Source organism: Toxorhynchites rutilus, chromosome 3, assembly GCF_029784135.1.
Source record: "Toxorhynchites rutilus septentrionalis strain SRP chromosome 3, ASM2978413v1, whole genome shotgun sequence".
Taxonomy (NCBI): domain Eukaryota; kingdom Metazoa; phylum Arthropoda; class Insecta; order Diptera; family Culicidae; genus Toxorhynchites; species Toxorhynchites rutilus.
Window position 1 is genome coordinate 315251904 of NC_073746.1, and position 26449 is coordinate 315278352.

Sequence of the window (26449 nt, forward strand, 5' to 3'; positions counted from 1 at the left end):
CTGCCATATTCTAACACTGATAATATCGTTGTTTTGTACAACTGAATGAGGTCTCCTGGATGGGCACCCCACCATGTTCCGGTAATTGTTTGGAGAAAATTGATTCTTTGCTGGCGTTTCTGTTTCAAATACGCAATGTGTCTCCCCCAGGTACACTTAGAATCAAAATATACACACAGGTATTTGAAAAACATAGAGTGTTGGATCGTTTTGCCGGATAGGTGAAGCTGGAATTGGGCGGGTTCGTGCTTCCTAGAAAAAACGACCATTTCAGTTTTCTCCGTAGAGAATTCGATACCCAGCTTGAGGGCCCACGTGAACAGATTGTTCAGGGTATCTTGCAACGACTTTTGCAGAACGACGGGATTAGTACCCGTGATGGAAATAACTCCATCGTCTGCAAGTTGTCTCAGCGTGCAGTCTCTAGTTAGACAATCATCCATATCATTGACGTAAAAACTGTACAAGAGGGGGCTTAGGCAGGAGCCTTGTGGTAGGCCCATAAAACTGTAACGAGAAGATTTCGAGCTGCCATGAGAGAAAATCATGTGCTTTTCTGGCAGTAAATTGTACAGGAAATTGTTAAGAATTGGTGAAAGTCCACGATTATGAAGCTTCTCTGAGAGAATTTCCATGGAAACTGAATCAAATGCCCCTTTGATATCGAGAAAAACGGAAGCCATTTGTTCTTTGCGAGCAAATGCGATTTGGATTTCAGAAGATAGCAGAGCGAGACAATCATTTGTCCCTCTACCTCGGCGGAAGCCAAACTGCGTATTTGACAGCAAATTGTTCGCTTCAACCCACTTGTCCAAACGAAGTAGAATCATTTTTTCTAACAATTTACGAATACAGGATAACATTGAAATCGGCCTATACGAGTTGTGATCGCTAGCCGGCTTGTTGGGTTTCCGTATGGCTATCACTCTCCCTTGTCTCCAGTCATGCGGGACAATATTCAGCTCCAGAAACTTGTTGAACAAGTTCAGCAAACGCTGTTTTGCCAAGTCGGGAAGATTCTTCAACAAGTTGAATTTAATCTTGTCCGACCCCGGAGCTGAATTGTTACATGAGAGAAGGGCAATTGAGAATTCCACCATCGAAAAATTCTCATAATCGCTTTGAAGTGGAATGTCGCGTACGACGTTTTGTGCAGGAACGGTGTCGGGGCAAACCTTCCTTGCAAAGTTAAAAATCCAACGGTCAGAGTATTCCTCACTTTCGTTTGTATGGTTCCAGCCACGCATTTTCCTAGCCGTATTCCAAAGAGTGCTCATAGCGGTCTCCCTTGACAAACCATTGACGAACTTCCGCCAATATCCACGCTTTTTTGCTTTAATCAAACCTTTTAGTTTGGCTTCTAGAGCTTGGTACTTTAGAAACCATTCCACTAATCCAGTTTTCCTGAATTTTTTGAAAGCGGATGATTTTTCAAGGTAGACCTTTGAACACTCCTTGTCCCACCAAAGTGATGGAGGACGACGTCGGAAAGTGGTAGCCGGTACACGTTTCTTTTGAGCTTGAAGTGCGCTTTCGTAAATCAAACTCGATATAAAGTTATACTCTTCGAGTGGAGGAAGTTCATGCATTGAAACAATTGCTTCAGATATTATTTCCGCAAATGTTCTCCAGTCAATATTCTTCGTGAGGTCATACGAAATATTGACTGACTCACGAGAGCTTGATTCATTAGCGATCGATAAAATTATTGGTAGGTGATCACTACCATGGGGATCTTGGATTACCTTCCACATGCAATCCAGGGATAACGAAGAAGAGCATAGAGATATGTCTAGCATGCTTGCCCTGAGTTAAGTGGATTTGTTATAATTTATGGCATTGGGGCGGAACTGAAAGGTTTCCACGGTCCCACTCGGTCCCACTTGCGAATTTTCTCATTTCATTTCCACGTGCGAAAGTGCATTCCTGGCAAGGTTCGAATACACCCCCACGTGAGGCAACGTTCGCCCTTGCTGTTAACCGAAGCGCAGCACTATTGCACATTGCAGCACTGAACTTGGGATAAGATCACGAGAGAGCCAAGCCAAAAAAAAAAGAGCCAAACCCAATCGGCATTGAATTGGAACGATTTAGTGCGCTGCACCGACTTGCCTTGTTTGGTTTGATGGAATGTAAAGCTCAAATAGCGTGCGATTTGGGGCTCCGCGCAAATTTCGCCAACCGTTGCCGTGGTAATGAAAGCTTTATCCAAGCTTTGCGTCTACCTTTGTACATCCATTTTTAGTTGGGGCTATTGCGATTGACTGCGTTTAGGCTTTTACTCCATGGGATGTTTGATTGGGGTTCTTCGTCAACCGTAGATTCCAAAATTACCAATAATCACTGCGAGAAGGAGTGGTAGACAAAATAATTCAGATGACCTTGCCGTTCGAAAATTGACATGCACGGATATCAACAATCAAAAACCGGTTCTACTCAGAACAACAGCGCCTTCCTTCTTTAAAAAAATCATCAATCTCACGCAAATCTTCGAATCGTTTCAACTCGATTGGTTACGACCATACACACAAAAACACAGTTTAAACTCACAATTTTTTAATTTTGTTTGAGTCTTCGGTTTCGATAATTACGCTCGCTGACGCCGGCATCGCGCCGCTGATGAATTCGAATCATGTTCCGCGTTTCGCCGGGGAGCCTCGCCTTTGACCGCTGAAAAAGAAGCTTGAAGAAGCACGTACGGTTAAAAAAAAAACTAGTAAAAATTTCTTCTCCTTTAAACTACGCTTATGGGGAGCAAAAGAAAGACGGACAGAGCGCATGAATATGCGAACACAAAAGACTGGAAGTTGGTCCGCAACTTTTGTTCTTGTTTTCCGACATTTTTGACCTCTTTAGGGTGGGTAGATGGTAGCGTGATACCCAAAGTTGAGGGACATAAACGTGAACTTCAGGAAACAGTGATCCAGTGCCGCGCGCTGGTGGTGGCAGTCAAGGTGACCAAGAGGCTAACGGAGGCGAGTGTCTGGGTGTCTCGAAGATAAAAACAAAACGCGACCCCATTCGTCATCTGTATCCGTTTCGGTTATGATTATGTTGGGATTTAAAAGATAAGGGCAGAGGAGGAAATCACCCGACTTGCAGTTTGACATCATGAGCTTTGTTGTTGTCTTTACGGTTTAATTGTATGATTTTTTTTCATCGGAAATTCAGAATTTAAGCCTATTTCGCATCAGACCGTAAATTATCCATAGATATCAAATCTTCGTTATTGGTCACATATGATTGATATTATATGATAATAATCTATATCTATAAAAATGGATTTCTGTCTGTCTGTCTGATTCTTATGGACTCGGAAACTACCGAACCGATCGACATGAAAATTGGTACGTAAGGGTTTTTAGGGTCGGGGAAGGTTCTTATGATACTTCAAGACCCATCCCCCTCTCTAAGGGGGAGCTGCCATACAAGTGAAACACAAATTTCTACATTACTCGAGAATTAATAAAGCAAATGAAACGAAATTCGGCATGTGGAAGTTTTAGGGTGCAATAAATGATTCTATGGTGGTTAGATACTCCTCCCCCTTTCTTAAGGGGAGCTGCCATTCAAATGAAGCATAAATTTCTGCATAACTAGATAACTAATAAAGCAAATGGAACCAAATTTGGCATGCAAAGATTTTAGGGGACACGAACGTTTCTATGGTGTATAGACACTCCTCCCCTCTCTCTTAGAGGGGGGGGGAGGTGTGGGTGTTATGGTGAGAGTACTGCTATACAAATGAAGCATACATTTCTGCATAATTCAAGAACTAATCAAGCAAACCGAATCAAATTTGGCATGTGGAGGTTTTAGGGGACAAGAAACATTTCTAAGATGGCTCAACGCTCCTCCCACTTTTCTAAGGGGGGGCTGCCATAGAAATGAAACGCAAATTTCTGCATAACTCGAGAACTAATCAAGCAAATGGAACCAAATTTGTCATATGGAGGTTTTTGGGAGCAATAAATGTTTTTATGGTGATTTGACACTCCTTTCCCATCTCTAAAGAGGGGGGCGAGGGGGTAGATTGCTGGACAACTCGAGAACTAATCGAAACTTAGCATATAGAGGTTTTAGGGATCGATAAACGTTTCTATGGTAGTTCGACATTCCTCCTCCCTCTCTAAAGAAGGGTGTCTTCTATCTATATAAATAAAAATGTATCGTCGAAGGTGTTGACAAGAACAAAACTCGAGAAAGGAATTGTCCGGTTTAGGACTGTCTTCATTCTATCACATTTGCTGTATCAAACATTTATTCCACGTAATGGAGAAACATATTATTTGCAAGTGGATGAAAAATCTTGCACGAGAATTGTGTCTGAAAATAATCTGATATTATAATGTCGAGTTTTAGTAGAAGTACTGAAATTTTATTGTAAAAATAATTTTAAGGGGCAAATTAGAAGATCAATCAATGAACAGTTCTGCGATTGGACCCATGAACTTGCACTAAGTAAGAAAACGTGGAAGTGATAACGAAAAATAAATTTTGGGCGGGACAAAGTTTGCCGGGTCAGCTAGTATGATAATAAAGGTAAATAATAGAAAAATATAAGATCATAAGCATTCCCTTTCGAAAAGAAATACCTTCCACTACGATAAGAAACGATGGTCCTAATACGTTTAAAAATGCCCATCCAATCGCTATAAAACCGTGGCAAAAAAATTATAAATTACAAGATACTTACCAATTCAAAAACATTATGGTTTGTTGTTTGAATAAACTTGACTTAAGGGAGTATTCTAGTCTTAAAATTTGTTAAAAATCAAAAAAAAATTCCTTCTTATTTCTGTAGTTTAGGTATTCAAGGATATATCCTAGAAAGGACTTATCGAAAATTCTATTATTTACCAAGTTAGAGCCATTTTAGTGATGCGGTATTTAACCTGGTACGGCTATAAACGCGTTTTTCTCGAAACTAGTTTTTTCAAACTGGCGTACACGATATCTCAAGTTCTGATGAACCGATTCATGTCAAATTTAGATGGGTACAATCTGCAGGTATTTCTCTATCGCATGAACCTCTAAAAATATATATTTTTTAAATTTTACTGTTTTTAAATAATGGGGAAACGTTTTAAACCGCATTTTGTTTTTCAAACGGCCACCATTTTGTCAAAAAAGATGTTTTTGGCTTGTCCGAGGGTCATGCGATAGCGGCATCTCTGCTGATTCAGAATTTGTTCGTTTTTTTTTGTTTCAGATAACCAGAAGGGCTGGAATCGTGTACGCCATAACACAACTTTTTTTTGAACCCTCTCACTTCATCAGCTTTTAAGTATTCTAGTTATGAATGTTTTTTCTTCATTCAAAAATTCAGTATATATCAAGTGTAATTAATAATTATTGACACATATTGCAAAAATAATACTTTCTACTAAAATATTAGTCATTTTCAAAACAAGTTGGATCATTTAACACAACTTTTACATTATCTTGAATGTCTCAAATGAGAACTTATGTAATTCATAAGGGTTCACCTCGGCGAACCCCCGAAATCAGTTTTTTGTTTATGTCGACCCGTGGGAAATCGAAATCGGTCGTGGGATATCGACCACTTTGAGAATCTCTGGTCTAGAGTACAGTGGATCTCGCTGAGGCAAGCTTTCAGTATCGTTCTAGATACGAAGCAATGAACATCGTTTGTTCTTCCTCGTTTTGCGTCTTCACATGTCTTCGTTTCGGATTGAGCTGTGGATGCGACCAAATAACTCACTCGTTGATGTCTCTGGCATTGCAATCATTGCATCAAACTGACGCCATTGCATTAATGTTTTAAGCTACACAATTGTGTAGGGAATCATCAAGATAGGCTATCGTCGGCCTACCAAGAAAATAAATGTTCTGGAATTTTGCATGTGATTTGGATAAGCTAATCTAGATCGGCAATATTAACAGGAAGGGGTTTTGCTGAGAAGAGCGCAAAACTGAGATAAGTGTTTGTATATTTAGATGCTTCAAGCCATCGATATACGGATGTTTGTGTGCGTATGTGCGTGCTTCATAACCCGTACGTAAAAATAGTGACTCTTCGCTACGTTGGAACCCCATTTGTATCTGCTCCCGTGTGCATTGGCCGTGTCACGATGCAACAATTGACTAATTTTTAAACGGTTTTATTTAGCTTGCCCTGTAACTTGTTTGTATGTTTGTAACATGTTTGTCTGTAGCGCTGTCCCACATTAATAGAAATTTGACCCCCTTCCTGTTGACTGATTGATCTGAAATTTGGAACACACCTTTATCTCTGCAGTCACTATAAAGCGGCGTATTTCATGATCTTGAAAATCCAAGATGGCGGCTGCCACAAAATTGAGGATTACATATTTTCTCAAAACCTCATCAATATGGGTTTTTCCAAAATCCCATCAATATGGGTATCAAATAAAAGGGCTTGACTAGAAGAATACAGTTTGTTATGAAAAATGCAAATCCAAGATGGCCGCCACCACAAAATGGCGACATTTTTTTTTTCAAAGCTCCATCAATATGAGTATCAAATGAAAGGGCTTGACTAGCAGAACACAGTTATTTATGAAAAATTTAAATACAAGATAACGGCCGCAACAAAATGGCGTATCACATATTTTCTCAGAACTCCATCCATATGGGTATCAAATAAAAGGGCATGATTAGTAGAACACATTCATTTATAAAAAATGCAAATACAAAATATATATAAAATATATATAATGTTTTTGTTTTGTTTTTTTTTCGTTTTTTTCAAAATCCCATCAATATAGGTATCAAATGAATGGGCTTGATAAGTAGAACACAGATATTTATGAAAAATGCAAATCCAAAATGACTGCCACCACACAATGGTGAAACGGTGAATATTTTTTCTTCAATACCCCATCAATATGGGTCTCAAATGAAAGTGCTATTAGAACGTAGTAGATCATGAAAAATCCAAATCCAAGATGGCAACAGTTCCCAAAAAACAATTATTTTTTTAAATGGTATCATTCAGTTTAACCTGTTTGTATGTATATTTGAATGTCTGTGGGGTAGGTACCATGTATTATTGCAATGTCCTCAATGTCGGTATTAAATGAAATGATTTGACTAATAGAATACAGCACATCATAAACATATTCTGAAGAAAATTATGTAAGAGATAAAAAATTCCAAAAACGTTGAATGATTTTATTAGACAAATATGATAATGATACAAATAATGTACTAAAAACTAGAAAATAAAATGAGTAAAAAAAACTTTTTAAGTTAAACGGTTTCCTTGTGATTAAACATAATAATAATACAGATAATGTACTAAAAGCTAGAAAATAATTAGGCAAGTATCAGTTAGCAGTTATCATACCCCTTCCTTCATTAATCAAAGACATTGATGAGACTAAAATAAAATCGTGGGGCACGTTGGATAGCTATGATCCGCATTTAATGGCTTCCCTTGATTAATGATGGAAGAGGGGTATGATAACTGCTAACTGCTACTTGCTTAATTATTTTCTAAATTTTAGTACATTATCTGTATTATTATTTTGTTTAATCACAAGGAAACAGTTTAAATTAAAAAGTTTATTTACTCATTTTATTTGATGCTTTTTGAAGATTGTTTGGTGGTGCAAATTATGCAGCCGTAATGATAAATATAAACAAGGAGGAGAAAAATACTTGCGCTAGGGTATCAGTAGTGAATCTCTGCTGAGGCAAATATTCAGACTTTTTCCAAGCAGCATTGTTTGTTTTCCGTTATCATGGCTTCAATGGCTTCATTGGTGCCTTTGACATTACTTCAATGCATTGTGCTGACGCTATAGAAAAGCAGGTGTTATTTGGGGAATACCAAACATGTTGAATGTCGTGCCATTCGCAAAACTGCTACTCTTTTCGAGGTTGTTTAGGTTAACTGAAATAGTCTAATTCGTTTATTTAGTCACAAAGAAAGTAAATGTCGTTCTGAAATTTTGTATGTGATTTGGTTTCACTTGCCAGTAGCAAAGCTTTCTCCACTGAGGATAACAGCTGCGCTTATCTCGAGCATCAGAAAGTAATGCAACTGTTTTCAATACCAGTAATATTAACCCTTTGCGGTCGTATTAAATTTGGGCATGGGTATCGTACTGGTCGGAATTATATTTCCTTGAAAAAGCATTTATACATGCAAGATTATGAAAAGCAAACTTTTTTTTTGTGAAATATATATGAGGTGCTCAGAATGCAAGGGGTGTAAGTGACTTGATCGATTTCTCTTCATCAACTTTTTATATAGTTAATAACTCAACTGTAAAAACGTTCCAATTTAAGTTAGCTATAGAATCCGAAAGATGAAGTTCTGACCTATCTTCCACACTGTTAAATACAGCTGAGAATGTATTTACAGCTAAATTATGACCAAAGAGAGAATCGATGTAGAGAAATCGATCAAATAACTTACACCTCTTTCATTCTAAGCCCCTCATATATTGTACAGGGTGGGCCATTTAAAGTGGAAGGATTTGTTTTTGCAATAGCAAAGTAAAGAAGTGGAATTTTAAAATTTTTTTTTTGAAATTCATTTATTTTGGTCCAAGGAGATTTGTTCTAACTACTTTTTGATTATGATATCTCGTAAATGACCGCCTCTGGCCTTGACCGCAAAATGTGCCCTTTTTTCGGCATTTTCCATCACTTTGCCCAATGTTTCGGCCGATATGGCAGCAATTTCTTGTCGGATATTGTCTTTCAGCGCAGTCAGGGTCCTTGGTTTACCAGTGTAGACCTTGGATTTTAAATATCCCCATAAAAAAAAAGTCAGGAGGCGTCAAATCAGGTGATCTTGGTGGCCAGTCATAATCGCCGTTTTTCGATATTAATCTTCCGGGGAACATTTCGCGCAATAATTTGGTCGTGGCAGCCGCTGTATGGCATGTAGCGCCGTCCTGTTGGAACCAGTAATTGTCCAATTCATTTTCACGAACAAATGGCAATAAAAAATCGGTTATCATTGTCCGATAACGCTCCCCATTCACGGTTACCGTTGCTCCATTTTCGTTTTCAAAGAAGTACGGGCCGATGACTTTATCGGCATAAATGCCACACCACACAGTAACTTTTTGGTCGTAAAGAGGTTGCGTTTCGATGAATTGAGGGTTTTCAGTAGCATAAAAGCGACAATTTTGTTTATTCACTCCTCCATTCAAGTTGAAATGCGCCTCATCAGACATTATGATTTTTTGCCAAAAGCCTCGTTCATTTTTGGCCATTTCGATGGTCCATTTCGCAAAATCAAGTCGACGTGGTAAGTCAGATGGGTTAAGTTGTTGAGCCATTTGAATTTTATACGGAAACATTTTCAAATCAACACGAATTATGCGTCGGAGAGTGGTTCGAGCGATGCCTAACTCTTGCGAACGATGGCGACCTGATGTCGATGGAGTCTCTGCAACACTGGCTCGAACGGCATCAATATTCTCGTCGAAACGTCTTGGTCGTTGTCTGGACAGATGACTGGCATTACCAACACTACCAGACGATATAAATTTGGCATATAATCGACGTATAGTGTTGTCTCCAGGCGATGTTTTAACTTTATTTTTATTTTTCCACGCACGTTTAGTTAACACTATTGAGAAGTTATTTTGAATGTACAGCTGAACAATTTCAGCGCGTTGTTTAGATGTGTATTGTTCCATGGTTAAAATTGTAAATGACGCTTCCAACGCGGTATGACATTTGTTAATCTGACATCTCTGTCAAAAGTTATGGGGTTGCCAGATGCTTCCACTTTAAATGGCCCACCCTGTATGTATTAACCACTTCAAAATAATTTAAACCAGTAGTTATTCAAATAATGATTTCTGTGTATCCGAAATGATCAAAACTTTTCACTTCAGATGAAAAAAGATTTTGTCGCTTGATACACATATGCGATTCTTCAAATAACATGAGGCATTTATGTAAACAGTAGTTATGATACTTATGAACAATATTTTCTACACACCAAAGTGTTACAATACCATACGTTACCATACGTTGCCCGACGTTTAGGATTGTCGTAATGGACCCACTTTTCAGCGCCAGTAACGATTCGATGTAAAAAACCTTTTCATTTATACCGTTGGAGCAGTTCGCACGTGAAAAACGGCGTTCGACGTCTCGTGGCTTCAATTCCAATTTCCTATCTTTCGGTTCATTCCCATTGCTGTTAAATGATCGGATATGGTTTGCTGAGCTACTCCAAGTGTATCTGCAAGTGCTTGTTGCGTTTGTGACGGATCTTGATCGAGTAAAGCCTCCAACTCTTCATCTTCAAACTTTTTTGGCAGTCCGGAACGTTCTTCGTCTTCCAAGTCAAAATTACCACTTTTAAACCGTGCAAACCACGTCTGACACGTTCGCTCAGTTGGAGCATGGTCACCATAAACTTCCACCAAAGTGCGATAACTTTCCGCAGCTTTTCTCTTCATATAGAAGTAATGAAGTAACACTCTCCGATAAAACAATTTTGTTGCTACGAAATGCAACATATTCGAAGTGGCAAAAAACTATGTTGTTTACGCTTCAACTTTTTGACATATACTGAAAAAGACGCGCAATGACAGTAGCTTTCCAACGAATGTCTGGAAATTTGATTCACTGGAATAATAATCAAGCTACGTCATCTGTTGTAAAACCGAAGAAACTTACCGGTACACCTAATACAATAAAAAAAACATTTCAGAGTGATCAAACAAATATACTAAACAGTTATTTCTAAAATTTCACAGCATTATAAAATAATATCCGAAGTTATAAACAAGCGACTTAAAATAGCAGCGTAGTTCTACGTCAACAATGCGGTCGTAACGATACAACCTCCTATAATTTTTTCATGTAATTTGGCTATAGGGGTCGATGATTTCACTTCCTTCTGGAAAAAAGTGTCTCTTGGCCAAAATAGTTTGAGAATCTCTGCTCTAGTGGATAAGAGATTTCATTCATGAAGTAATCGTATGTTTTCAACCTACAAAATCATCATTGCATAAACTGGTATAACTCAATCTGGCGCAGTTCAACAAAGTGTAGATACTTATTAAGTAGAATTCAAGATTATAAATCTTCTATATAATGTTCACCTCCAAAGCATCAATGTCCGAGAAGCAACGTATTCATATAATAACATGTCGGAGCACCCTCCAGCTGGATGATTAGGCTGATCACAGTTTACGAAAAAACATGGCGCAATTTGCGCATGATACCCGACACTTAATTGCATTAATGCCTCTGAGGCGTTAGAAACGCCACTAATGGCAAACAACCGATGTCGATTACCGTTTCACTGTTTGCGAGGAAATAATTTATGAAATTAAATACCGTCACTTAACACCACCAATGCTGCCATCTAAGCCGCCGATGAGGAATAATTCCGTCCGCGAATGAGAGGCATCAAAGTTTTAGTTCCTACTACTCAAAGATGCCACACATATGGTCTGGTAGCTCCTCTCATCCGTGTCTCGCGCGAACAACCCTTTCGTTTTCGCGTGTTTTATTAGCTGTTTGCCATTGAGCTCTTCTTGTCAACCTTCGAACTTAATGAAATAATCAGGTGCTGCTGACCATTTGATTTAAAACCCACCACACCATCACCGCCACCGCGACCCCGTCGATGGTGATTGCTGTTTTTAACGATGTCATTTCGGTCTCGGAACAGTAATTGTACTTCCTTCACTCGAAATGATTTACCGATTCCGTCAGGGCAATCAAAACAGCAATAAACATAGAAGAGGGGGGTTCAACCTCGCAAGAGCATGGGTGAACTTTCTGCTACATTGGAATGTCCGAAAATGATTGGCCAAAAATGACAAACGACAGCCACCAATTAGGAATTTGGATGTCATTTGGAAGAGATAAAATTGCGAACCACGTCGCGTGTGTTGGCAGCGAAAGTGAAAGTATCGCTCGATACGATGGCATTGTGTCAAAACTGTCCAACATCAGGATGGGACGGGGGTTCCCCCTGTCCTCGAACTCGGAGATTAATTAAGAAATTCCATTTTTTTTCCGCCGAAAAAAGGGATTCGGTCGTCATACACACACCGTGGACATTGTTGTTTCGTGAGTAATGAAATGCAGCCATTATCTGACAAGCAGCATTTCCTGGGACTCGAGAGGGGAGAAAGAATATTTTTGGCACAATTATGAATATCAATGCTTTCAGAGCATGTTGAGCGGAAAGTGTAAAAAGTTGTCGCATTAAAATGAATGACACAACGTTAAGGAAGAATGAATTCAAACTTCAAAGTGCTTTGATATGAGTGTGATGAGAAAAACAAAATATAAATTAACGGAGAATTGTGCTTTATTATGAAAAAGATGAAAAAATTCCTCGTCGGTATTATTGCACCACATAAGCCGATATGCTAAATGTGAAGAATTGTCCTAAGTATAAAGACTAAGCATTCAAAAAAATCATATAGAAAGTTGAGGTCTCTTTGTTTCCGAAAAGTCAATAACACAAAAACAACTGTATTTAGGCACAAATTATGAATATCAACAAAATTGCTGCACTAAAATAAACAGTGCAGAATTTTTGGGATTTACGCTTAATATGTACCTATTTGTCCCGTGAAACCAGTGTTATAATATAATACAGGCAAACCTTTTTTTTTGTGCGGGGGATAGGGACCACACAAAAAAGTCGCATGAAAAAAATCGTGCGAAACTTCACCAGCAGCTTTAAAAAATCGTGTTCGGTACACATTTTGTAAAAAACTTTTTTTGTGCGGTAGATAGGGACCGCATAAAAAAAGTTTCCCCCAAGAAAATAACTCAAATCCACGCCATTCACCGTTCAATTTCCTTTTGTTTCCCTGCTTTGCGATGGGACACTTTGCCTTTTCGGTTGCGCGTGACTGTTTTGTGCCTTTAGTTGTTTGTCGAAACGTGTTGCTGTTAGAAATCATGTCATGCAAAAACTTAGAAAATCGTAGAGCATTTGATGAGAGGAGAGAAATGATTTCAGAAGTGGATAATTGAGACGCAAATATGCTTTTCTCGCACTGAAATGCATATAAACAATCGAAAAAAACTAAATGGACGATAACTTCGTCAAATATGCTTCTTTTCATACACCGCACAAAAAAATCGCACAAAAAAAACCGCACAAGAACAGAAAATCGCACACAAAAAAACTCGCACAAAAAAACCGCCCAAAAACAGGTTTTACTGTAGTTATAATAGTGGTGGCAGGCCTTACTCGGCATGATTTTAGGAAAAGCAATTTAATACCTTTTTTTATTTATCATATAACATTATGAAATAAAAAGTAAACATTCTGAAAATCAACGTGATGGCGGAAACATCTTAAAGATCGATGCTGACAAAATGAAATGCTTCCATTTTGTATGCATTGTGTTTCATTGTACTCCATACTCAGCTTACCCCGACGTCTCCTACTCCTACTCCTACAGAATGAATAGAATGTGTTGTTTCTGTCGATTAAATAAATATGTTCTAATAATATTTCTTCTAAAACAATTGCAAACAATTGCCTGCGAATGACGGATATCTACAGTAGCATGTCTGAAAAAGAACCAGAAACTATTGAGAACCAGAGAGAACTTCTTTGAAACGGCTCGACCGATATCATGCACATAAAACATGGTAGACATGGGAATAGGCCGTAAACTATATACGATACAGCTATGGTACTGATTACTTTACATTTAATTCCGATTAGGGTGCAGAACAAAAAAATCTGAATAATTGTTTTTTTTTATTTTTGAATGATTTTCTTAAAAATCAAAAATTTCTTCAAAAATACAAATAACCCGAAATATTTACCACGACTCCCTTTTTTTAATCGCGATTTTCGTATTTATGTATGAAAAATATCCTAATACAGGTCGGACTCGATTATATGTGATTCGATTATATAAAATTTTGGACTCGATTATATACAGTTTAGAAAAAAAATATATTTTTTAAACTTCAAATATGGCTTATTTCAAGAATAAACGTAACCTTTCGACATTAGGGTGAAGTTTAAGTGTATATTACATGCACAGTGGGATGAAAATAGTGATTTTTGAAGATTTTGTTTGAATTTCCGCCAGTAATTGTTTATATCGATATTGAGCAAAATTAGGAAAGATAGAAGTTGGGCGTCAAAGAACAAATTGTAGAGTGGTTAAAGAACTTCAATTTAATTGATAGAAATAATTTAGTTTTATAAAAAATTTTAGGATAAAATTAATAATAACACATTAAAAATTATTAACTTTCATTTTCATTTCCATAATGTTATTAAAATCCACTAATTTGAATGTTCCACAACTTTATCCTGTACTATTTTTTCTCATTTTTCAAATGAAGGCAACAGAATTGGATTACGCAGCGTACTTTTTAATGTAGAGCCAATTTAAGGCAACAGAGTCCGAAACAAAAAAAAAAGTTCTATAACTCTGTCATTGTAGAAATTCGAACATATGCGTAGAAGGATTTTTTTCATCAAATATGATCATCTATCACCTTCTGAGAGATTCTGGAAAAAAAACATTTTTTTTATGTGAGAAAGATGTCTTCTGACCTAAGCGGATGAATCAAAATCAAATTCCTCTTTTATTTTCAAAAAACAAAAAATACGTGCAAAAAAAATTTAAAAAAATTTTTTTTGGCTCGATTATATACAGGATTCGATTATATACAGTGAAATCAAAAAACTGTATACAATCGAATCCACGCTGTAATTCAATCGTCGTTTGTTTCTCAAACAGAACGAATTTATATTCGTTGGTAAATGACAGATGGCGCTACATCCGCTTCTTCGAACTTTCATCCACACATTTCATCTTCAATTCGCCTAAAGCCAGATGCATCGCCAGTGAGCTGAAAGCCTTTTTGAATGAGTATAATGAATTATTGAAAATTTCGGATAAATACAAAAAAAATAATTGTTTGTTCCCAGTATACCAAAAAACAACATCAAGTTCAATTGTCCCATGTTGATATTCTAGGCATAACAGTCCCACCATGAATTTTCAAACCCGTAATCAAGCTTGATTGATACAGTGAGGGGATCTCATCACATTTCATTAAACAATAGTAAAAAACCCGGTGTATTGCTAAATTTAAATGCTCAAAGCTTTTAGTAGACAAATATGCGAGAAAACTTTGATTGCGTTTTCCTCAGTTGCTGATTTTGGAACATGGGGCAACTATGCGTAGAACGGCAGTATGAGTCATTTGAAGAGCTAGTGTAGATTAAGATCTCTACTGTATACAAATGGACTCTTTGAAGCTAGCGAATGACCAGAAACGTCCAGAATTGAAGTCCAAAAGAAGAGGTATTTTGTTCAAGGACAACGCTAGGCTACATCATTCCGAGAGCTTGATTCGGATGTTTTAATGCATCCACCATATAGTTCGGACCTGGCACCAAGCGATTACCCACTTTTTCTCGCATTGCAAAATTTCCAGAGTGATAAAAAATAGCGATCAAGAGAAGATTGTAAAAATCTATTGCTATAGTTTATCGCCAATAAGGATCAAGACGTTCATGATAGATACATTATGAAGTTTTAAAAATGGCAACAAATTTTCCAACAAAACGGTGCATATTTGACCCAAATCGGACAATCCGAAGCATATTAAAAATAGTTTTGAATTTTCCTCAAAAATAATGGATAACTCCAACCTACTCGTAAATTTTTTTTTTTTGTATTTATTATTTTCCCCATCACTGTACATATTCATATATAAGTATGATCCAGAACAGCTTCATTAGCGATTCACATGGGTTCATTCGATATTGAACTTAGGCATCAGATGTGATCGAAACAGGCCATGCACGACTTATAACACACGATGTGTGCCGCAGCGTCCAAACGAATATTTACACGCACACACGCGAGAGCGTTCACGCATATGGAAGCACCATAATTGATTGGTTAGGCTGCCCAGTAGTAAGTGTGTGAGAGCATTGGGGATGGCATGCACACGCTTTAATTGTTGTAAACTTTTCCACTCAGATATTCAATGGGCGGCGAAAGCTGATTAGCCATAGGCCCACAAAAAGCGCTTTGTTTGTGTAAATAATGAAAGGGTGAGTATACAAACAGCCGGACTAATGATGATGGTGATGGCAATAATCTACGATACGGAGAATTGTGAGAGGGAAAATGAGCAACACGTGCGATAGGAATGAATGAAACGATTTTAATGCGAGCATAATAAGCAGTAAAGATCAGAGGGAAAACCAAGCGATAAAATGTTATTAAACGTTGAATGAAGAAATTGCGTAGTGAAACAAGTGAAAACGTCACTAGGAGTGTAAAAAAAATCAGACTTACATAAAAAACAGAATGCAAACAGCATAAAGTTGAATACTCGGAGCCGATTCATGACTGGAATTCTGCTGGTATTTTCACTTTCCTCCGAACTCCGAAAGCACGACGCCTTTCCCTTGGCCGATTTCACTTTCTTCGATCGGGTTGGTGTCGATGCTCCGATCAAAATATGCAAACAATGGATTTGAATATTCACACAGACTCACTTTTATTTTCAATTTTTTGTTTGCGTGACTTCTTATCACTTCTCATTCACCGTTTGATTTTGTTAGCACAAATCAAGCCGTGTTGTGATTTTCATCTGGCTCCCCCTCGTTTTGGCACTTCTTTCTGGCACTGGCAAACTCCGTTGCACTCTCACACACAATAATGCTGATGATGATGATGATGACAAGCACACCTATGGGAAATCAAAAGCACACACTCGGATGGTTTGAATGAAAATTCAATTTTTATCTGCAAAGAGAAAAAAATATGGAAGAAAAGCATTAGGATTCTTGTTGGCACTTGACTCATCAGGTGTAAATGTGAAGAAAGTCTTGGGGAATATAACAAAAAACATTTAATTCTGTGATGCTTGCATACTGAAAGGCTGACAAAATTCATCCATAATAAATTGGAATAAATTCTGTTACATTCTAAGTAATTAAAACTAAATAAATATGACCGGCACATCAAAGTATCCACTTCAAAGTTGGTTAGAATAATCAAGTACAACGAAACCCACGAATGATGGTCAAGGTGATCACTTTACGCTTCGGTGACCAGCTTGGGCATGCTTTCCATTAACTAATCAAATCATAGAGGATTCGAACTGTCCCCAATATTTTACACTGTTGCAAAATAGGTTTGTTTGTTCAGGTACAACCTCAGTTATCACCTCTACGAACGACGGTTTGATAAACAGTACGATGAATTGTGAATGAGACTGCAAACTACAATGATTGGCTCGAGATTGAAAACAGGTTTGAAAAAAGAATCCGCTTCCGTGGAACATTCTGGTCGAACGGAAAACCGAGAGCTGATTGAGTTGATTCGGATAGTCAAAAATGATACACTCATACCGAAATTCTATCCAAACTTAAGTTTTGAATTCATTAAATTCAAACTTTTTCACCTTTTCTAACATTGTTTTGAATATATTTTCATTTTTTTGTTTCAAGAGCCATCCTGCCATGGAGGATAATGTATGACCCCGTATTTATCCCTGTGACTTCGTATAAGATCAAATATCAAAAAATCCTTTTGACTCAACATCTTTGGTGTTATAATATATATATATATATATATATATATATATATATATATATATATATATATATATATATATATATAAAATTTTGGGCAGCACGAAGTTTGCTGGATCAGCTAGTAGGATCCAGCAAACTTCGTCCTGCCCAAAAAATTTATTTTGTTATCAATACCTTCAAACGTTCACGTTTTCTTACTATGAGCAAGCTATGGGTCTAATCGCAGAACTGTTCATTGATTGATCTTTCAATCGACCCCGTTTAATATACCTTTTACTATAAAAAAGTCATAGTATTTCTAACAAAACTCATCATTATAATATCAGATTATTTTCGAACACAATTCTCGTTCAAGATTTTTCAACCACTTGCAAATAACATGTTTCTCCGTTACATGGAATTTATGTTTTATACATAAAATATGATAGAATAAAGACAGCCCTAAATCGTTAAATTCCTTCCTCGAGTTCTGCTCTTATCAACACATTCGGCGATACTTTTTTATTGGTATAGATAGAAGAAGATATAGGAGTGCGTTTCATCACATTAAAATCCATTTCCAGTTGCGAACAAAAATCAATTTCGCTAGCGCAAACATCAAATGTACTAACAGCACTTGCCAATATGTAAAACATATGGGAATTTAATTTTCAGAATTTTTCCTTTTTCCTTCAGAGTTTTCCGGAATATTTTTGGTTGAAATATGTGTAATATTTTTATGGGATCCCTTCTCGATTCCTGAGGAGGGAGGGGTATCATGCCATCAGAATAACATTTATCATACCCAAAAACCCTCACATCCCAAATTGTGCTTGATTAGTCCTCGAGTTATGCAGAAGTTTTTGTTTGTGTACCCCTGTATTTTGTGTTTTATTTCTATAACAGACCCCCCCCCCCGTCTCTCAGAAAGGTGGGAGGAGTGAACCACTTTAGAAATGTTTCTTGCCCCCTAAAACCTCCACATGCTAAATTTGGTCCAGTTTGATTGATTAGTTCATAAACTTTGCAGAAATGTATGTTTCAGTTCTATGGTATTATTGCACCCTAAAACCTCCACATGTCAAATTTTATTTATTTGCTTCATTAATTCTCGAGTTATACAGAAATTTTTGTTTCGTTTGTTTGGCAGCCCCCCTTAGAGAGGGGGGTGGATAGTTTAATCAACATAGAAACATTTACTGCACCCTACAACCTTCACATGCCAAATTTGGTTTCATTTGCTTGATTAATTCCCGAATAATGTAGAAATTTGTGTTTGATTTGTATGGCAGCCCTCCCTTACAGAGGGGGGAGGGGTCTCAAACTACCACGAAAACCTTCCCCGGCCCCCAAAACCCCTACATACCAATTTTCATGTTGATCGGTTCAGTAGTTTCCGAGACATACAGAAATCCATTTAAATATATATATATATATATAGATTTGAAAATGTAAAAAAGAGAAAAAAAACTTTTTCCATTCTTCTTTATTTATAAAATTTATATATTGTATACAGTTTGCAACAGAGTTGCATACAACTATTGGATTTGAAAAAAAACTGCACAGAGATTCGAAAAATGAATGTTTATTTTTATCTACATAAATCGATCGTATCCTTATAAACATTAGAAACTTTCAACCATTTTCCAAAACTAAATTCGTTTACGAAGTAACAGCAATCTGAACTAAACGCAGTAAAAACTCAGAGTTATTTTTTTCAATTTAATGCTTTGTAATTTCTTTATGACAGAATTACAGAACAATACACGATCTATATTTGCTAGGGGAAGGGCGGTAAAGATCGACACACTAAGTAAAAGCTGATTTTTTTCGTGAATTTCACAAAAACTATATAGCTATCTCACCACAAATTGACAGTTTAGGTCTCTTTTCATAATAATATTTGTCCTCGAGGCAGAAATTTAGAAAAATGTATATGTCCATCAGCTTTGAAAAAATAAGATTGAATCGGGAAAGACGGACATTTGGTGGGAAAGATAGACACTAACCTAGAAGGGCTTGAAATTTTTCCCATTTTTTAATGTCTAAATTAGCTTCCGGCATTCGAAATGACAAATTCGGATTACGTTTCAAAAACCCGCTCTGCTGATTCGTCCATGATATCTGGTTGTACTTGCAAACGTAGTTAGTGGGCATATGTTCATATAAGAAAGATGAGTTAATCAAATTGTTTTCAAAATAAAACGTTTGTCTTTTGTCGGTGCAGTGTCCGTCCTACCCGACTTGATCAGTATTTTATTCTCGTCAATATTTCTGGAGTAAAAATGAGAAAACTTCACCACTGATTCGATGAACTGGAAGAGAAATGATGGTAAAATATTCACGTAACGAAAAATAACCCGAAAATTTACTCGATAACAATGAGAACCTTGGAGGCGATCCGGCGTAGTGGTAACATCCATGCCTCTCACGCTAAAGGTCACGAGTTCAATTCTCACTCCCGACATTCTTCCAAAAATGGAAGTAAAAGTGACGAACCAGCCAAATGAGTTGAAAGTCACTATAATACAGATAAAAAAAAAAAAAAAAAAAAAATGAGAACCTTATTTTCGGTAGGCGAAAATTTACATCGAGCTGCTCTTTGTAGATTATTTTTTTGTTTTTATTTACAATTTTAACAGAAAGCCAGTTAGGTGTAAGTGTCAAAGGTATTGATACACTGTATTGCTAGTTTGTACATCATTTAAATTTAAAATAGAAATGTAATTTATCAATTATACAGGGATGTCCGTCTTTCCCGACTTTCCCCTATATTTGAATGATTTCTCTGCTGCATATATCAACTTCTCAGTGTCGAAAGAATATTTGACAGCATTGCACGATGCTGTCAGTTTGAGGCTGCCAATCACGATGGAACACGTTCACGGAATCAACTTTATCGACCAGATTTGCACTCTACAACTATTTTTTCAGACTTATTGAATCAATTCCAATTCAAGAAAGAGGAAAACTACGTTGGGACAAATGAAAATTATTCTCTATTGAACCTACATTGAACTTTCGAACATGTCAAATTTCAGGTCAGAGCTGTAATAAATAAATAATCCTACTTTTCTAATGATTTTACTAAATTCAAACATTTTAATTTCAATACGTTGAGCCCCGCGTCGGTCCCTAGGGACCGACATTGAGCTATTTGGTAGGAAAGCGCTGACTGACTGGGACTGACAGTTACAAAATAAGAAAATAGAACAATATATGTTTTGTTTTCGGATGTATTATAAAATGCGACTACTTTTTAGTCGAATTTCTGATTATTTTACGTCAATACAATAAGTATCTTTGGAAGCTGGGACCGACATATTTACACAATATCCACAATATCAGTCTCGGTCCCGCATAACATAACGATTAATCCAATGTCGAATTTTGGAAAACATGGCCTATCGAATCATGAGATACTGTAAGGGGCTGTCCACATACCACGTGGACAGAAAAATCATGTTTTTGAACACCCCCTCCCCCACCGTGGACAGACGTGGACTTTTCCTATACCCCTCCCCCTGTTGTCCACGTGGACATTACATCAATTATTTCTAAAAAGATTTTATATTTTATAGTTTTATGGATAAAAATGTTAGCTAAATTAATAATAACGGTTTGTTTTAAATTCATTTATTTGTTTTCCAACATTCTATGGAAAGTTATTTGTATAGCTATTTAGTTTCTTCCCAATTCCACTTATGTTGTAAGATTGTTTTCACCGCTAAAATCCACATAAAAAATTTACTTGTGAATCTATTCTCGGGAATTCTTTATTTCAATACTCCATTAATACCCGCCATAAGTTGATTGAGATGTATATGTTTTCAAAAAAAAAAATAGACAAAGAAATCTAGGGCTTCATTACAAAATAGTTATTGGAATCACGGAACAAAGCAGCAGTGATAAAGAAAAAATCGATATCGGTCATGCTGTTCAAGTTATAAGAATGTCGCGTTAAATTATGTAGTGTTGGTATGTTTAACACACAAATGGCAGCTCAAATAAACAATGAACCTGCATCGTGATCGCTGGCTTCACGTACCAATGATCTTTCTGTTCAACCTCGTAAGTCTTGGAAAAATTTAGGTTGTTGCCGAATTCGTGCCGGTTTTAACTCTCTAACAAACTGTGAAAACTAGGCATTAATCAACGCAAATTACAATACAGCAACATGTTTACATACACATACACTGAAATACACAAAAGACTTTTTTCAATAAACAAAACAATTAAAAACATTGAAAAAATTGGTGACATTATAGCTGCCACCTGCCCGTCAAATATGCTTCTTTTCACACACCGCACAAAAAAACCGCACAAAAAATATCGCACAAAAAAAAATTCGCACAAAAAAACCGCACAAAAACAGGTTTTACTGTAGTTTTAAATTTTTTCGCGCCCAAAAAAATCAGGCACGTTGCTAGATATCAGAACTAGTTACCACAGTTAGGCTAGAAGTTATAATTTATTGTTAAAGAAGAGAAAAAATAAAATCGTTGATGGCAATATAGTTACCACTACCCGTAAAGGGGTTCTGGGAAAAAATCCAAAGCATCACAATTATAGATACACAATTATTCGAATATATTGGGTCAATTAAAAAGTATCCACGTTTTTCTGTTTAATTTCTGAATGATTTTTTTTGTAGTAAGACTACGTCTAACTGGAAGATTAGGGGGTAAAATGAAAATCTAGGCACCGAACAAGTAGCAAAAAATTAAAGATTTCGAGCGCTTATAACTTGATCATTTCTTAATAGATCGCAAAGATTTTTGCAGGGTCTGGGCTATACCGTGGATTCATCAAAGCTTCCCAATTAATCGCCCTGTTTTTTAAGCGCGTCATCAGAGATTATTGTGACACTTTTCTGTTCATCGATTTTGGTGGTTTCTTCCATAATCGCCTCGTGAAAACTATCCAGTTGTGAACCGCACAACACTGAATTAACCTTTTGGCTATGTAACTCCTCATGATCGAAGATTCGCTTCCAGTTCCACCATACACACAGCGTCCCTTTTGTGGAGTCAAGGCTTTGATGATATTTGTAGTAGTTTGTCTCGCCTATCCTATGATCTTTTGCGAACGATATCGTATTTTTCCCATTTCTATCAACCGTGATTATTTGCTCCAGAAATGGGTTGATTTAGTTGTGCTTCGCTGATGAAAATTAGTCAATCAACTTCCTTTAGAATAATTCATGCAGCTTCCAAACATCGAGTTTCTCTGCGTGTCCTCTTTTTCAAACTATTGATTGCCTATTTCTTATTCCTAGTTTACACAGTGTGAGGTATTGATGAATCGATCCTTCCGCAACATCTAAGCCCAACCTCCCAAAACATGTTTGGTTTCTCTTAAAAAACTGAGCAAGGTTCTTTTCCATGTTATTCTATAAGTCGAAATTATTGCACTCAAGAAAAGTGCCCCGAACAATTGATAACCGGAAGGAATATCTGGTGAGGGCGACGGGTGAAATAGCACTCCTTAGGGAAACATAACATTTTCGGCCGGACTGTCAAAGCCTTTGTCCGGTGGAATACGACGTCTATCATATTGGCTAATTCTGTTAGTTTATTCTAGATCGCTAACTTTAATTTCGTTTAGTTATGAGCAGTACTTGTTAGTATTTATCGAAGCTTTGTAGAAGCACATAAATCAGAATTCCTTTCCAATCTCACCAGATACAAGATCCAATAGTATGGAATCGATATATAGTAACGTTCTACGTAACCAAGCTTCACCAGGTAATTCGTTATTCATTTTCCTTCGGTTCATCACCTTTGGAGTTCTCGAAAGACAGAGACAACAACAAACCCGTAACTAAGAAAACTATGTCGTGCTTTTTTTCAAATTACAAAATTCTGAGTATTTTTGATGGTGTCTTCGTCCTGGCGGAATGTACATAAGTTCATCACTCTCAGTTCATGTGCGTTACTCTCAGAATACGCATTTCAGCGAAACAGTTCAACGATATGAAAAAATATGGTCTTTTATTGATAAATACGGAGTACACGTAAGGAGCGGCAGGATTGAAATTCGATAAAAATGCAGAGCAGATATCATTCAATTTTGATCATATTGTATTTTCAGAAATATTCATTTTGTGTGTCCACGTGGACATTATCTAAACTCCCTCCTCCCTCACCGTGGACAAGCGTGGACATTTTCGTACCACCTAATTGGTTGGAGAAGTCTATCTTGGAGTTCCGCTACCGCCAAACTCGTAATAGACGCCTTGAACTATGACTCATCTAATCCGGCGGCTTGTCGATATGATTTCTTGCGAAGAGAACTCGTGTTTCTTGTTGATCTTACTGGTCGCCGATAGCTTCCTAGCATAACGTTTGCATTTAAAAAAACGGACGAAAATTGCCGATTTTTCATGGGTTTACCTTGCCACGCACTGACGAAACTACCCATGCAGCATCAATCATAGTAACCCATGCGTTTTGACAGCTCTATCAGTCTATCAGAAGACGCGATGTTCTGGTCGGATTTGGCGTCGGCCCACTTCTCGAAGCGATCGTTAGAGGAGATGGAGCGGCTGAATATCAATGTGGTATCCAAGTCGGCGAACCCGCCCAGCGTCCCCCAGCTGCGTCCCATCGAGAATTTCTGGGCAAACCTGAAGCGTAAGATCTACTCCAACTACAACTCCAACAACTGAGAAGGAATTGGTAAATGAAACGAAGAAAAAACTCAAAAACATGCCTACACGTATGTTTTCGTCCGCCATGGCGAATGTTCCAGTTAGCTGCCAGAAGGCCGCTCGCAAGGGCGTAGAATTTTTTTTGCAAGTGTGTTAATATAATTACCCTTCATGGGAAATTTATCAAACTCAATTACATGTCTTAGTTTTTTTATCACCATCCAAAAAGAGTCCATTTTTTCAATGCAAACTTCAGTAGTTTCGCTAGATTTGAGTAGCTCGTAGTAGCAACACATGTTGATGTTTCCTACGGACTTACCCAGGATCTTGGATGTTTAGTATTCTCGATATAAATCTACATTTCATTCTTCCTTTTTCACGTAACGAGCAGCAGATTTTAATTTCTCCTGCTATCTTTGGTTCCGCTCTTCTGGATTATTCCAGTGACCTTCAAACGGATGAAAATGTCTTCTTGAGTCACATTCAATCGATCCTCGAGTTGTTGTTGCGTTGGAGTGTTATTCTCGTCCAAAAGAGTTTGTAGTTCACTGTCCTAAAACTTTTCAGAGGCTCTCCATACTCTTCGTATCTCAAGTTAAAAACACAATTTTAAACCACTGCGCATTGCACTGCCGTTTCCTAAAATCATATTCACCGACAATGTATCGACAATCATACGATGCAATTCTGCAGCAGTTTTCTTCAAGATGTAGCAAAAGATCAATGCTGACCACACATATTTTCAGCCACAAAGGTCGATATGTTCGATGCTCTTCAAATCTTTGCCGTGTGAAACTTATTTTGTTTCAAGTAGAATTTTTTTTACTAAATGTCAAAACAAGCCAGTATATGATTTTTTTTTTGTTGAAAACGGGAAGGAAAATTTCGTTTCCATCCAATTTTCTTTTGTAATTTTTTTCTTCGTTATGGGAAATGAGTCCATTTTTTTATGAATACGTTAGTTGAAGTTAATCAACCTGATAAATTGTTTAGGTTTTCCCCAAACACATAGGTGGTCAATCACCAAAAACAACTATACATCGTTTCACTAGAAAATATACATTATAAATAGAGAATCTTTGTACGACAAATCTTCAAGTCCAGTTGTGGCCCTACTCCCGAGCGGCTCAGATGCATTTTTCGAAGCTCCGAATTCTGACGAATTATGTATCGTTTGTGTTGTTGGTACACCGCATTCAGCAGGTGCGTTTACCCATTCCATGAAAAAGCCCATAAAAGTAAATTTTCAAACTTTTTCTCATGAGAAAAATATCCGAAAATAAAATCATCTATATGTATAAAAATGGATTTCTGTCTGTCTGTCTGTCTGATTCTTATGGACTCGGAAACTACTGAATCGATCAACATGAAAATTGGTATGTAGGGCTTTTTGGGGCCGGGAAAGGTTTTCTTGATAGTTTGAGACCCCTCCCCCTTCTCTAAGGGACAAATTTTGCATGTGAAGGTTTTAGGGTGCGATAAATGATTCTATGGTGGTTAGATACTCCTTCCCCCTCTCTTAGGTGGGGCTGCCATAAAAATGAAACACAAATTTCTGCATAACTCGTGAATTAATCAAGCAAATTAAACCAAATTTGGCATGTGGAGGTTTTAGGGTGCAATAAATATTTTTACGGTGGTGAGACACTCCACCCCCTCTCTAAAGGGTACTGCCATACAAATGAAAGACAAATTTCTGCATTACTCGAGAATTAATCAAGCAAATGGAGCCAAATTTGTCATGCGAATGTTTTAAGGGACACGAAACGTTTCCATGGTGAATATACACTACTCCCCTCTCTCTGAGGGGGGCAAATTTCTTCATAATTCAAGAACTAATCCAGCAAACTGAATCAAATTTGGCATGTAGAGGTTTTAGGGGGCAAAAAACATTTCTAAGGTGGTTCAACACTCCTCTCACCTTTCTGAAAGGAGGGGGGATGCTGCCATAGAAATGAAACGCTAATTTCTACATAACTCGAGAACTGATCAAGAAAATGAAACCAAATTTTGCATGTGAAGGTTTTAGGGTACAAAAAATGTTTCTATGATGATTAGACTCTCCATCCCACTCTCTAAAAGGGGGGAGGGGGGCTGGCTGTCATACAAATGAAACAGAATTTTCTGCATAACTCGAAAACTATACAATATATATATATACAATTGCAATTTGTACTACAATGACATAGTGACAAGTGCTGTTAGTCCATTTGATGTTTGCGCTAGCGAAGTTGATCTTTGCTCGAAACTGAAAATGGATTTTAATGTGATGAAACGCACTCCTATAC

At 37.2% G+C, this 26449-nt stretch overlaps 2 protein-coding genes across 14 annotated transcripts in view; one reads left to right on the forward strand and one right to left on the reverse strand.

Annotated features, from left to right (window-relative positions):
• LOC129780134 (pickpocket protein 28) overlaps window positions 1-26449 on the forward strand; it is a 332703-nt gene that overhangs the window by 151870 nt on the left and 154384 nt on the right. The window lies entirely within an intron of this gene.
• The window catches only part of LOC129780136 (homeobox protein 13), a 262084-nt gene that overhangs the window by 143919 nt on the left and 91716 nt on the right, over window positions 1-26449 (reverse strand). For 9 of the 13 annotated variants that reach the window (XM_055788115.1, XM_055788106.1, XM_055788114.1 and 6 more), the window contains exon 2: window positions 16284-16680. In XM_055788115.1, the coding sequence (XP_055644090.1) occupies window positions 16284-16335 (52 nt within the window). In that variant the 5' untranslated portion in view covers window positions 16336-16680. Of the gene's footprint in view, window positions 1-16283; window positions 16737-26449 lie in introns of all 13 variants that reach the window. The other 4 variants (XM_055788104.1, XM_055788117.1, XM_055788116.1 and 1 more) reach the window with 2 other exon arrangements.